Genomic DNA, 14,903 nt, shown 5'->3' with positions numbered 1-14,903 from the left:
AGTTCCAGTCCAGATCTCAACAAAGTAACTACCAATACACCCAACAGTGTTTTGTGCACAAAGTACCTGCGCTATCCATATATTTAAGAGAAGAATTTAGGCAGAGCAGCACTGCAGTCCTATACTTGGTTCAAAGTCTTGCAGAGTTTAGTGAGGCCTGTTCCCCTGTTAAGAGTTCTTAGAACTGCAACACCAACAATGCTTATATTTCCAGGTTATAGTAAAAGTGTGCAGCATACAGCTTTGGAAATGTGTGTGAAAACACTGTCTTGTCTCAGTATCCCAGGACCACATCGCTAGATTTCTTAATTCTTCATTATTTGCTGCTGAACAAAGCAGCAGCCAATCACATCTGGAGAGCCACAGGTTCCCCCATCCCTGCTGTACACCCTGTACAAATCAAATTAAACTTTTTCAAGCTGAGAATTTGAATCCGTCAGCAAATGCACAAGTCTAAATTTGCATAATGTAAATTCACAGAGGTGGGAAAATAATGGCAGTTTAAGCCTATGCGTCTAGCATTTTTCACCTATTTAAACAGGAATGAATCTGTTTCTTATTCCATAGGCATAGGAAGAATATTTGCTGCTCTGTTTATCATCCTTTCATCCTCACAATAACAATACACGTTATTATTGCCCCCCATCTGAGCTAAAAGGCCTCTCTTGCTCAAGGCCACCCCAAAACTGAATGGTTTATCTAGAATTTCAATCCCACTCATCAAGATTTATTTTCCTTCAGTGGGCTACATCCTGGAAATTGTTTGGAAAATGAAAAGCATTCAAGAAGTACCAAGCACTGTTACAACTCGAAGTCTTTTGAGGGGAAGCTCTAAATATCCCTGTTGCTGTTGTTTTACATCACTGCAGAGGGCAATTTACAGCCATGGTTGGGAACCTTCAGCCGATGGGCCTAATTAGGGCCACCAAGCTTCCACATTTGGCCTGTGAGGCTGTTTAGACTAATCCACCTGCCCTGTATCTGACATCATCAGGTGTGGGCTGACTAAAGATGGGCCTTGACTGAAAGAGGTTTTTGCAGGCACCATCAGTCATTTGATCAGTAGGGCCTGTGAAATCCTATGCTTTACTACTCCTCTCCTCACACCCCATACACCCCACTGATGCAATTACTGAGCCAACATTTGTGACAATCAGGTCATTGCATGACAGCCCTAAAACTGAAGGATCCATTGTTACTTCCTCTCTTTTTATACCTGCTACTTCCTGATGAGAGATTTTTGTTTGTCCTCCTCTTGCACTTTCTGCTAAGGGTTACCTAAGGTAGGCAGCGTCAGAGAGCTTGATAAATGATCCCTAAGCCCAATGGGGTAACGAACTACTAATTGCTTTCTCAGTTCACATTGGTTATCAGTGCAATTTCAATTTGCTATGTAATGGGTTTGCTCCTTCTTCGCTAGGCTGGAACAGGGAGATAAATAATGTGCAGCCAACAACTCCAGTCCTGTTCTCCCCACCTACCCAGAACAAAAAATAAATAAATGATGTCTCTCTGTTACCTTGAAGCTAGCTGAAATTCTAGCACAGTAAAAGAAGGGTGGACATGCAATTGTTGATTCTGCTCAGAGTTTCAAGATTTGTGACCCTGACCTTGCCATTACATTCCAAAGATGGGGAACGCTAATCAGGAATATAATAATAATAATAATAATAATAATAATAATAATAATAATAATAATAATAATGTGTTTTATTTACTGTTTTTTTATTCTGTATTTTAGTCTGCGAACCGCCCTAAGATCTTACGGTGAATGGTGGCAAATCTAATAAAATAACGGAAGAAGAAGACAGCACACAGTTCTTTTGTTCAAACAGTGTATTAGGTAAGAAATCTTTTCTTTTTTTAAAAAGAAAGCAGAACAAGCCTACAATTTTCCACAGAGATACAGACATTCCATGTACAGTTCTTCATTCAGAAGGTGATCATACTGATTTGAACTGGGATCAGAGGCATTGCTAATGGCCAGTCCAATCCAATCCAAAGAAGTTGAAAATAGCATTCCAGAAAGTGCCGAGGCCTCTGCAAAGCTCACCCCCTTTCCTTTACAAGCCAGCACTTTCTCTGCCCGCTTGAAATTCTGGAGTACGATTCATCAGTTATGTCCACTGCATCATTACAACGGAAGGAAGTCTCCGATTCAGATGCAGTGCCCCCAATGATTACACACCTAGCTGGGTATAGTTTCATGTCTTCTTAACATTTTTAAAAATGTTTATTAAAAGGACGTTGTCAAGAGAGAATTGTGTCTGTTTCCTTCAGGAAGAAGAGAGGGGCACTGGCTGTTCCTAGTCAGGCGATGGGGGAACAGTGCTGATTTGGGGATTTATAAGATTAAAATCCCCCCATGCCCTCAGATAGTGCTTATTGGATTAATAGGCTGCTAGACGTCCCACTAATGCCGAGAGAATGAAGCTTTAGGAATGGAAAGGGAGAGCCATTAAAAAGAACCATTGCCACATTCTGTTAGGGCATAGCCAGGGCTGTGTCCATTATACAAACTTGTGCAAATGCAGAAGACATGGGGTTTGGTTCAGTAGCGAGCGCAAAATTCAGCCCTCGGAGAACCCCAGCTTTCATATTTCAGAAAAGCAAGAGGCTGGTGGAATCTCTGAAGTCAGACTGGGGCTCAGAAAGTGCTCCAAGTCCAGCGCTTCCAGTATGTCTCTCTAAGGGTCCTGGGGCAAGCAATATACGACTATGATGATGATGAGGAGAATAAGTCAAGCAAATTAATATTTTTTGTATTCATGGAGGATAGTGCTACCACTAGCAACAGCTACTACCAATGCTCACAAAATGCAGCCTCCATGCACGGTGGCAGTGTGTCTGATTAGTAGAAACTGGGAGCAAACCGCAGGGGAGTGGCCCGTCTGTTAACTTCCAGGGGCCCCTGCTTTTTGCTGTGGGGAAACAGAATGGTGGCCTAGACAGACTTTGGCTGTTCTTGTGGGTTTTGTTTTTTTAATATGCAAACATGTTTAATTTATATAATGCATGCAAATCACAGAATTTGATTCTTTTTTGTGGTGCAGAATTTTGATTTAAAGAAGTAGAAGAGGAAGAAGAAAGCAAGCAAGCAGCACAGTGCGCACATAGCCCTGGAGGTGGCTAAGGCAGAGTAATGGGAATCAAACGGCAAAGAAACATAAGGCCACCATTGGAAACACGAGGCTCGACAGGGTGGAGAATCTGTGGCCTTGCAGATGTTGCTGGACTCCCAACTCCCATCAGACTCGGGCAGCATGGCCAGAGGTCAGGGATGATGGGAGTTGTAGTCTATGGCACCTGGAGGGCTGCAGTATCCCCATCTCTGGGACAAACCCTCAGCTTGATCCAGCAGGGCACTTCCAATGTCCGTATGCCAAGCGCTGGGCACAAGAGGACAAGAGAGGAAGTTGACTCATTGCAAGGCCTGTGCTCCAGGACCACCTCCTTCCTTGGCCTGGACTTGGGATCAAGAGAAGTGTGTGTGTGTGTGTGTGTGTGTGTGTGTGATGCTATAATGCCCAAGACTGCCTGACATTCATGTAAGAAAAAGAGAGTTCAATATAAAAACAGGACCCTGCCTCCTCCCTGCCCCCTCAAAAAAACTTCCCCCGAAGAACAGCTACATTAAAAAAAGAGAGAAAGGAGTAAAGGAAAGAGCATAAAAGAGAGAGCATAAAAATATCTGTGAGTCTTCAGTTCACGCTACAGGCTTCCAAAGAGAGCAGCCAGGGCTCCCACTGTACAACAAAAAGAGTTATACAGAGTTTCAATATAGAGATCTTTCTATATATAGATATATATAATATAATTATATATATGTATATATTTATAGGTATGTATATACATATATATATATATTTATTTATAATGTACGGTGTTTTCGTTTGCTTGTTTAAAATAGCCGGGCCTGCTTCTTCAGCTCGTTCCTCTTCCACAAGGCCAGGCGATCGAATTCAGCGATGGTCATGCCAAACACCTGGTAAAACTCCTCTGGCGACAGGTGGCGCTGGAGGGAGAGCAGAGAGAGGCATCATGTTGCACGGGGCTCATGGACAAGGGAGACAGTGTGTGCATCCAAGCAGGAATTGCAGGAGCGGCGGTACATAACGGAGGCGAGGCCTAATGCACACTCTTAGAATCATAGACTCATAGAGGATCATCTAATCCAGTGTTTTTCAACCAGTGAGCCGTAGCACCCTGGGCTGCCTTGAATGGTGGTCAGGGGTGCTGCGGGCAACACTGGCCTTTGTCCCTCTTTCCTTCCCTCCCTGCTCTGATGCCCTCTCTTGCCTCTGCCTCCCAAAGGCTTGCACAGCTGTTTGTTGCAGCAGCTAGAAGCTCTGTAGGTAAATGGTGCTTCTGGGGCTGGCCAGGGGGTGCTTCCTAGGTTCCTGTGGGGCAGTGTGAGGAGGCACCTCTCTTTGGGGCAGGGGGGCAGCTCATAGACCAGGGTGGCAGCTGTGGCTGCCCAGAAGACTCTCAAGGAGAGTGGATAATAATAATAATAATAATAATAATAATAATAATAATAATAAAAGGAGGCTGAGGGGCTGTCAGCTCTGCAGGCAAGGGGCAACACAACTGGGCTCCTGAACCCCACAGGGGTGCTGCAGAAAGAATGTAGTTGGTCAAGGGAGCCGTGGACCCAAACAGGTTGAAACCCTCTGATCTAACTGAAGTCCCTGCAATGCAGGAATATGTAGCTGACCCATATGGGCATCAAACCTGCAACCTTGGCCTTATCAGCACCACACTCTAACCAAGTGAGCCATCCAGTGGTCTTGTATCCTCATTACCGAGACCTTCAGTTACTGGAGGCCGGCAGAGGAAACTTGGATGTGGCCCGAGGCACTGATTTGGAATGGTTATATCTGGCCATTGACCAAGCCAATTAGCTGGGGTCTAGTGCAGGGGTGGGGATCTCTTCCCATGCTGGCAAGGGTGGGTGAGAGTTGGAGTCTCTAACGACAAGTCTACAGCCACAGACTCCTCATTGTTGATATAACGTGCACTGCCTGGATATCCCTATGGGGAAATATACCAGTTGCCAGAAGCCACCGAAGGGGAACAGGCTTTTGTGCTCAGGCCCAGTTTGCCAAGGTTTCCCACAGGCATCTGGTAGGCTACAGGATGCTGGACTACCTGGGCCTTTGGCCTGATCTAGCAGGGCTCTCCCTATGCTCTTATGATAACCCAGGGCGTATCCAGTAGCATAGCTAGCTACGTGGGTGCCTGGGGCAGCATGTATGGGCCAGGGTACGCAGCATGGAGCCTCCAAGAAGTCCTTGCTGCCTCGCCCTCAGCTGTAGGGCAGCTGAGGGGGAAGCAGTGGGCAAATGCAAGCTCCATGCTGCTGTTTCGGGCAGTGCAGAACCTGAAGGTGCCCGAGCTACCGTGTCACTCCCAGAAGAGACATGTGGCTCAGGTGCACTGCAGGCCTCACAGTAAGTGCCACTCCCTGCGGTGTGGCACCCAATGCCCAACAGCCCCCTAGCTATGCCTCTGTGCATACCACCTTGAGCTCCATGATGCAAGAAAGGCAGCATATGCATGTAATAAAATTAAAACATAGCACATTATGGTATCTCATGTATTGAGCAATGTTACAATTTGTATAGTAATAATAATAATAGTAATAATAATGATGATATTTACAGCTATAAATCCCATTTCTCTGTATCTCCAATTGTGAGGTAGAGTAGGGATCCCTTGGTGTCACCGGCTGTTACAACAGGAAGGATATGGTAAAATGTGGAAAAATTATGATCACCAGAGGTAAATGGCAGAACACAACTGGCTCCCCATGTGGCCAAAGGATCACTGCTTACAAACGACTGCTTGATAAAGTTATTTTTAGACATCCTTAGAGTGCAATGGATCATTTACACCACTTGAGGATTTAACTTCATTTTTTGATTCAGCATTTTCCCTAATGAATAAGTAAAGCACCCTCAATGGATCCACATTTAACCTAAATATGTCAAAGGGGGGTTGTTCCATAGGTTCCTATTGCAACTTATTCCTTTGATCAAGTACCTTTATAGTGAGCCAGGGTTGGGGTGAGTGGAAATGCTGCCTTGAGCTCTTAAGGAGCAGGCAGAGGCTTTATCTCTGATCTTAGTGCTGTAGTACTTAGCACTAAGATCGAGAAATGAAAGACCTCTCTGCCTGTTCTTTAGGGATTCACACCAGAGAGCAGGCAAAGGGAACTTTCCAGCCGCCAACCGCCTCCATTACTGGAGTGGAACGGCTGGAAATGCTGATTGCATAGGCAAAAGCCTGTCTGCATGCCTGCCTGTCATGTGAGAGTGTATGTCTGTGTGTGACAGCATGTATGAGAAAGTGGATGAGTGGTGTGTGCCTGGTGCATGTATATTTGAGACAAGGGGTGGGGGGGGGGGAGAGAAGTAAAGGTGCCCACCATTGGAACATGGACCCCAGAAAGTTAGTCAAACTCCAGCCTGACCCTTATGCTGAAATAGGCTTCCCACCCCTGAAGGAACTGACCAGATTAGTTCCAGGTCCTGGCAGGAGCATTGTGAGAGCCAGCTTACCTCCAGCCTAGTCCTGTCCACATCTTTGGGCAAGCGGTTTCTCCCCCTTGTGGTTACCAGAAGCAGCTCGTAAGGGTATATCTACAGGAGGAGGAGGGAGAAAAACAGACTGCTGGGCCACAGATTTCTAGTCCATCCACACAAAAAGAAGAAACGGGTAGAGACAGCCTGCCTGGAAGAAACTTGTGCCCACAAGTTGTTTTTGTTTTAAACCTATGACAAACCTTTATCTGAATGCAGGTTGCCATCCACTGAGCATGCTAGGAGTGACCCTAACTTGGCAATATACACCTGAATAGCAAAACTTCAACACAAGATGACGCACACAGCACAAAGCAAAAACTCTGGCCTTTTAGGGAAGCAGGCTTCTTGCACAAGAACTCCCAATCAAGCGCTTGAATCCTCCTTGAAGGACCCTGAGGACACCTTTGCCCAGGTGGAAGGAGCACTCAAGAGCACTGCAGGCCAGGAGCACCCAGGGGAAGAGGAGGCTTTCTTCTGGCCAGATGTTGATACAGATCCTGCAGATCAGCATTTCAGGTGGCAAAAGGACCTAAGGTTCTAGAATTCTACAGGATTCCTCGGAAAGTGTTACCTTGTATTCTGTAAGAGATGATAAGAGGGAGGGAGGGAGGGAGAGGGAGAGAGAGAAAGAGGTCAGTGTCTAATCCCTTTTTTCCTTTCCTTTGCAATCATAGGGTCTGTGCCATTGCAAACTCTCAGTGATGTTTTCACTAAGAGGCATTTATTATGTCCTATGGGAATGTGAAGCTAGTCACTCAGTATGCAGAGCTGCCTACACTCTGCGCTTACAACAAATGAAATGCAGTGCTGCACCACTTATCCAAGTTCTGCACCATGAACATATGAATTAAGTGATCTCTACATATGCAGTTTTTATTGTAATGAGATAGGGCAGCTTGCTCTGAATGCTCTTTCAAGGATTTCCCACTCCAAATCTTTTTTGTGTCTGTGGTTATCCAAGATAACACCCTTAAGGAGGCCCAAAACTGGTTGGACAAGTTCTGCCTGGCAAATCCCCTCCTGTGCGGAGAACAGCATTGATAACATTGGAATGGTTGGCCCTTGCTTGACTAAGGAAATGGCCAGGGAGTTTCTGGAAGGGGGGCTACCTTCAACCTCCCTCCTCCCAGCAGCAATGGAATGTGCTAATTTAAATCATTTTGTGAAATACAAGTTTAGACTGAGACAAGATCAGGCTGAGGTAGGGGAGCTTAGCTGGAGCTCTGGAAGCATCATGAGGGCACAAGCCTCCCGCTACTTTTCAGAAAGTATATGTTGGGGTGCTAAGCCTCCAAATATGCTCAGTCTATATATGTGTGTAAATAAATCATATATCAGAACACACCGGACAGTCCGTAGTAACTTCTTTCTAAGGAAACCACACTTTAAGGAAATGCTGGAACCTCTGAAACTTCACTGCTCAAAGAGCTGGGCTTGCAGATATTTCCTACATGTGCACAATATATTCTGTGTCTCCTAGTTTTGGGGAAGGCCATTAAATGATCTAGAGGCCTGAAGTCCTACCGTCTGGCTACTGGAAATACTGATCGGCCTCCCTCTTGCATCAGGGATTTCTCCAGGCATTGATGGCACCCTTTCAAGCCTATCTTCACAGCTGTAAGATTTGGACAGGCTTGGGGCACAATCTAAGTCCAAATTCAGCAGTATTAAATCCCATTGATTACAGCAGGAAAGATTTAAGTGTTTTCTTATAGGGTTGCCCATACGTACCTTATTACTTAAGTCTGTCAAGCAACTTAAAACAACTTATGCACATTTGTCTTCACTTTGAAATAAATAACAACAATCAATAACAATATCTATCTATCTACTCAGCGGTAATCTCCGCTGAAACCCGTGGGACTTACTCCTAGCTAAGTATGCATACTAGCAAGCATTATCTCTTGTATAACATCTCCGAGAGCCTCTGGTACAGGAAGTAGGAGTGCTGTTACAGGATTTAGGAGTGCACACACTGGGCTCCACCAAAGCTTCTGTTCTCAAACAGAACACACTCACCTCGCATCCCCCAGTTAACGGCATTTGTGCTGTCGTAGTGGAAGAGTTCAGCGCTGGGAGGCTGCAGAGGAAACAACAATACAGAGAAAAGAGTGGTCAGCATATGGGCCAGGAGTGGGGAACCTGTGGCCCTCCAGATGTTGTTGGACTCCAACTCCCATTAGTCCCAGACAGCACGGCTGATAGTCAGGGATGATGGGAGTTCAGCAACATCTAGAAGGCCACAGGTTCCCCGATAGAGCTTCTTGATAGCTCAGTCAGTACAACATGAGGTTCCAAATCTCAGGGTCATGGGTTCAAGCCCTACGTTGGGCAAAAGCTTCCTGCATTGCAGTGGGTTGAGCTAGATGACCCTTGTGGTCACTTCCAGCTTCTAACACTTACAATTCTATGATTTTATGGCCCATCCTGATATGGCCAATCCCATTATGTTTGCTTCAGGTTGCACATTTTCAGGTTGTGTCCCGCGGTGACCCGGAAGTAACAGAATGGGTTACTTCCGGGTTTCGTCGCTCGTGCATGCGCCGACGCTCAAAATGACGTCACGGGCATGCGCAGAAGCAGCGAATTGCGACCAGCACACGCGCAGACGCAGGTTGCGTTCTGCTCATGTTGTGAACGGGGCTCCGGAATGGATCCCGTTCACAACCAGAGGTACCACTGTAAATGTGTGAGGCAGGGACAGAGGAGAGATTAATCAGTGAATTATAGGGAACAACTGAGTGGTGTACCCTAAAGGCCAAGAGCTCAGTCTCCTCCTCCATTTTAAAGGGAAACATCCTTATGTCAACAGCATCCCAACCCACTACTAATAAGACTCCTGTGGCAAGCAATCTGAGAATCATTGCGCTAACGTTTTGCCAGGGCGAAAGTACTTCTGTTTACTTTTTTACTAGACTTGCATGCCATTCTGCTTCCAGAGAGTTAAAGGCAGAGTACATGGGGTTATCCCATTTTGTCCTCACAAAAATCCTGTGAGGTAGGCAAGGGGGGGATAGTGCCAGATACAACAAATGGGACCCGGCTAGTGGAAGTACAGTGGGACTTCCCCTCCTCTCCTCCCCACACATTGGCTCTAAATGGGTTGGAGGAGCCCCCAGAACAGCACGGGGGGGGGGGGGGAGCAGGAGAGTGGAGGTTGTTCCCTCCATCGGCACAAGAATTTCAGCTTGCCCGATGGAACAATCTTCTTAGCACTACATTGAATCCCTCCCTGAGTTCCTAGCATTTGTGGAACCTGAGAGACTTGTGCAGGCACCGTTCTTTTCATTCTTTTGTGAGAAACTAGCCTTTCAGTGCTTGACTTTGCTACTCCCAATCCCCAGAAAAATTCCTGTGGATCATGACTGCATTTTCAGGAGCCGCTGTGGCTTTCTCAACCCCTGAGCTCCCACTGAGAATCCAATCTGCTCATCCCTTCCTGGGGGAATCTCCGCAGCAGCTGTTTCTTAGCAACTGCCTCTGAGCCCCTGTGAGCCCTCTTGGCATGAGGGGAATGTGTGGGCTCCAAGAGGAAGGAAGCACTCCCCACTTTTGAACCCGGCACTGGAAAGTCTGAGCCCAGGATTGAAGAGGGCTCAAGAGGTCCTTGGACTTCCTTTTCCCAAAGGGTCAACCAAAGTCAGCAGGCCCTCTTACCCTGTGCAGCCCATTCCTTCTGTAAGCAGGAAGAGAGGCAGATTTTGAAATGAGGGGATCTGAAACAGAGAACAGGTTTTGCAAAAGTCAGAAGACGCAGGCTTCCCCATTGCCTAGAAAAAGGAACAATCTCTAGCGTACAGGCATGGCAGAAAATTAATTGTAGCAAGGAAGAAGAGGAAAGTTTTAATTCTTTACACACGAGTAATACGACTGCTATTGGGATTATTATCTTGCCTTCCTCGAAGGAGCTCAGGGTGGTGTGCCTGGTTCTCTACCTCCCATTTTAACCTCGCAACGACCCTGTGAGGTAGATTAAGCTAAGATATAGCAACTGGCCGAAGGTCCCCCAGCGATCTTGCTGGCTGAGTAGGGATACACCTTCCTGGGCCTTGTCAACACCCTAACCACTCCACTCCACTATCGCTCAAGGAGTTGCATCTTGAGGAGTGGCAGAAGGCATTCCACCAGAGACATGTTTGAGGCAGTAACTTAGGGCTCTCTGTGAATGTAAAAAATGAGTATCTGTTATTCTTGCATTGAAAGGGGTTGGGCTAGATGGCGCTTTGGGTGCCTTTCAGCTCTACAACTGTGTGACAAATAAACTGAAAAAGTGGACAATACTCTCCCTTTAATGGCATTCTAAAATCTGCCTGCTGAGATTGGCTACCTCACCCAGTCCAACAGCAGAGCCAGTCCTGTCTCTCAGTTCCTCCTCATTGAGATTACCGATCTACTTATGGTAAGCCTGACGTCGATAGAGGAGCACAACCCCAGGCTTACCCAGGGCCTACTGCACTTCACTAGCACAACAGAGAGTACACCCTCACCTCTATCCCTCTCCCACCCAGATTCTATAGTCCTGAAAGGAAGAAACTACTTTGGGTCTAAAAAGTCCTCCTTGTCAGAAGTGGATGAAAGAGGACAAAGCGAGAGAGGCAGGAGGCAGAGCAAAACGTACCACTGTCAGCCAGGTAATGTGAACGGGGTGCTGTGGAGGAAGACAAAGCAACAAGTCAGGCATGCACACAGAGTATGTTTCACAGCAGTGCAAGCTTGAACACACCCCACAGGCTGAATCACACATTCAAAGCCCATATGATTCTGTACACAGATTAAGACGGCTGTGAACAACGTGGCACATTGAGACAACTGTGGTGCGTGTGGCAAGGGAATATCACTGCAATCGTGAAAATGACTGCTAGCTATCTTCAGGTATTGCTTGGTTCACATTATGTGGATAGTGTCATTCTATGGTTTCATCACTAGGCGGCACTGGACTTAGTTGTATTTGGTGGACTCAGGAATTTCCTGTTGCTGTTCTGCTTTGTTTAAGAGAGGAAATAAAGTTCTTGTCAAGCTTCATTACTGGTGTGTCTTCTAAGAGCCAAACTACAACTTGGGGGGCGGGGAATCAATGTCAGCTTGACTGATGTAAATATCTCTCCTCTCCTCCCCCTGGGGAGTTCTTAAGATATATCCAGAGCTTATTATGGGGTGCTTGGGGGGGGGGAGGGGAAGTTCGACTGTGCTAATGGGATATATTTTGCTAGTTCCTGCTAGCACATCACCTTATTTGAATCCAGCCCTTAGGGAAAAGTTCCCATTAAACCCAATGGAAATTTTTTATCTAAACCTCCCAACTGCAGGGAGGTGGGATTTTCACCCCAATTGTAGCAGAAGATATACAGTGGTACCTCAGGTTACAGACGCTTCAGGTTACAGACTCTGCTAACCCAGAAATAGTACCTCAGGTTAAGAACTTTGCTTCAGGATGAGAACAGAAATTGTGCTCTGGCAGCGCAGTGGCAGCAGGAGGCCCCATTAGCTAAAGTGGTATCTCAGGCTAAGAACAGTTTCAGGTTAAGAACGGACCTCCGGAACAAATAAAGTTCTTAACCTGAGGTACCACTGTACCTTCCTCCATCCCAGCACACTGTTATCTAGACAACAATTGGACCCCCTGTATCTGCAACCAAATAGAGGAAATCCACAAATGCATTAAGTGTAACATGTAGCTTGGCTCCAAGCCGTTCATGACAATGTTGACTTTTTCTCCATTTAGTCATATACTAGGACACTTGACTGGAGAAGTAAGTGATGCAAGGGGGGAAGGAGAGGCAGGGGTGCTGTTTAATGCTTTCCCCTACAGCCATTTTGCTACACAAAATGCCCTCCCTCCCAGCAGAAAAACAGCTGAGGAGGGGCCAATTTTGAGCAAAAAATAATAATGCTAAACTTAACTAGCCTCTCCTCCTCCCCAACCCAAATTTCTCTGCTCAAACTTAATTCCTTCTGAGGCTGTTTTTTAAAAAAGAGAAGCTGGAAAGGTAAACATGACTATGGGCCATATCTAGTTTGGACTTTTTAGTAACTAAAAGCAACAACCCAGAATGACTAGCTGCTGTGAGCTGTTGATGGCCCCATCTAGTGGCCAGCTGATGCAATTGCAGGAGCACATTTTTGCCCCTCACCCACACTCCTTCGGCAGGAGGGGGGGGCGGGGAAAGGGAAAGGGAGGTGGGATAATGTGGAAGTTCATCAAAGATTAATGAAATATTCCTTCAGGCTCTGGCTGGTAGGGTGCCCCAGGGAAAGCGATAGCGTGAGAGCGTACGTGTCCGAGAAGGTGTGCAAGTCAACCCTGGGAATGCAGACATAGATAAAGGCTTATATATAGTTTGCCAAATAAACTCTGGCATCGTGGAATGCACGATTCCTGTGAGCATGATTTTATTGTCGAAGATTTCTCTGTGAACTCAAGCACTAGGGGGCAGCACACTGAACATTATTCTTGATTCCTGAAATTTTAACCACCCCAGTTTGGTACAATATGCTTGACACACAACAAACAAATGGGGGAAATGACAAGCAATCTCTCCAAACACCAACTCACTGACGAGATGAATGAAGAGAGATTTTGATCTCCCTTCGCCCAGACATGGAGAGGCTTAAGATGTGTTCTGTTCGCTATTAGAACCACAAAGATCACTAGCCAGGGCAGGTGCAGGGTGGGCGGAGCCAGTGTAAAATGGTGCAAAAATGGGGTAAAAATGGTGAGTCAAGGGGGTGGAGCCAATTGCCTGCTGCACCCCAGGAACCCATACACAGTTTGCATATTTAAGCAAACATTTATGTCTGAGTTATTACAGACCAGGGATTCTAAACTGCTTAGCTGTTTGCTATTGCTAAAATAACTGGGAGTCAGAAATCCTACTGCAAACCACCCAGTGATCTACTAGCAGATCCCGATCAATCTTATGCACACTTCTGTCTTAGGCCGATTGACTCTCTCAAATGCTTCTCTGTCAAAAGCCAGGGGAATAGTTGGATCAGGCAGGAATGGTCGTTTTGAGAATGCAGTGTGAGACCTAGAAACAGGACTGTGAGCTAAAGGCTAGCGCTGTGTATGTGATGAGGTAGCTTTGAAACACCCAGGTTCATTCTCAGTATGTGAACCTGACCAGCCATTATTAATGTCTCCATTTTCACTGCCGTTCTAACCTCCCTCAGTCTCACAGCCCCCAACTATGAATGTTGCATCAAGAAAACAATATCAGGCTGGAACCAGTATATTCATAGCAAAACCAGCCAATTTAATTCACTAGAAGAGCTCAGTCGGCTGGTTCTAAATCCACAGACTCAGCATCTGATCTGAATTTCCCCTGCACTGGGATCATTCGGCCATGTCTGTGATACCTGCCCACCCCCAGCAAGAATCCCTCTCGCACAATAGCAATGCACGGCCTGTGAAAAGACAAGCCTTCTGCACCTCTCACTTCCTTGAAGCCAACCATCTGCTGGCAGGCAGGCAGGGGGTAGGTGAAATTTTCCCGATTGCTTACAGCCATTTAAGGAGCCTTCATAGCCGGCCGTGTGAAGAGCTTCTCTACTGCCTGCCGAGCTGCGAGGAGGAGTCCAGGGGTCGGCGTAGGAATTGGATCGGGCCTTCATTTCTTCCTTCAGTATCAATCTGCCAATGCCAGTCTGGAGCTATCACCGCAAAATATTCAGAAGATGAATATTATAGGAGAGGGAGGGAAGGAGGCAAAGACCACATCAGGGCCGGATCCTGCTGGGCAACCCCACCACCCCATGATCTACCATGAACAGACCTGTGGGAAGGATCCTGCTGTGTGTCAACACTTTAATATTGCTTATTGTGTTTTAAAAATATGTAACAGAATATTACTTGTAAGCCACCTTGATAGGATTTATATCCTGAAAGGGGAGATATAAACAATTTCAAACACACAAATATTATTTTCCCTTGTATGATTAAGTGGCACAGAGATTAGCCACTTAAGAAGAACGTGCATTTAAAGAAGATTGGAAAATGTTTGTTGAATATATGGGTGAAAATTGTGTACATTTGAAGACGCTGTAAGAATTAAGATACAGCGTAGACAAGTTTTGATGGTTGTAATAATGGAATACTGAATGGTTTAGCTTATGTAAAATATGCAGGGATTTGTAGTATGTAAACTGAACCACGGAAAGAGAAGAGAAGTCATTGATTTAAGGTTGTTTAAATGAATATTTTAAAATGTAAAACAGAAAAACTTAATGAAAAATTATACAGAAAAAGAGAGATTAGCATAATAAAATGACCTAAAAGAGTAAAAATCCAATAAAACATAATGAAAAGGTGCAGAGGCA

General features: G+C 45.8%; 1 protein-coding gene across 16 annotated transcripts in view; it reads right to left on the bottom strand.

Annotated features, from left to right (window-relative positions):
* Positions 1–1,818: 1,818 nt before the first annotated feature.
* Positions 1,819–14,903, bottom strand: part of ABLIM3 (actin binding LIM protein family member 3) — a 140,488-nt gene continuing 127,403 nt past the window's right edge. For 9 of the 16 annotated variants that reach the window (XM_083430798.1, XM_083430808.1, XM_083430812.1 and 6 more), the window contains 7 exons: positions 14,090–14,237; positions 11,206–11,235; positions 10,245–10,303; positions 8,599–8,667; positions 6,564–6,644; positions 5,665–5,731; positions 1,819–4,015 (listed from right to left, as the gene is read on the bottom strand). In XM_083430798.1, the coding sequence (XP_083286924.1) occupies positions 3,963–4,015; positions 5,665–5,731; positions 6,564–6,644; positions 8,599–8,667; positions 10,245–10,303; positions 11,206–11,235; positions 14,090–14,237 (507 nt within the window). In that variant the 3' untranslated portion in view covers positions 1,819–3,962. The other 7 variants (XM_083430807.1, XM_083430811.1, XM_083430799.1 and 4 more) reach the window with 3 other exon arrangements.

The sequence above is a fragment of the Podarcis tiliguerta genome, assembly GCF_965153285.1.
Source record: "Podarcis tiliguerta genome assembly, chromosome: 2".
NCBI classification, from domain to species: domain Eukaryota; kingdom Metazoa; phylum Chordata; class Lepidosauria; order Squamata; family Lacertidae; genus Podarcis; species Podarcis tiliguerta.
The sequence above is the reverse complement of the archived record's forward strand: the minus strand, read 5'-3'. Positions and strand labels throughout refer to the sequence as shown.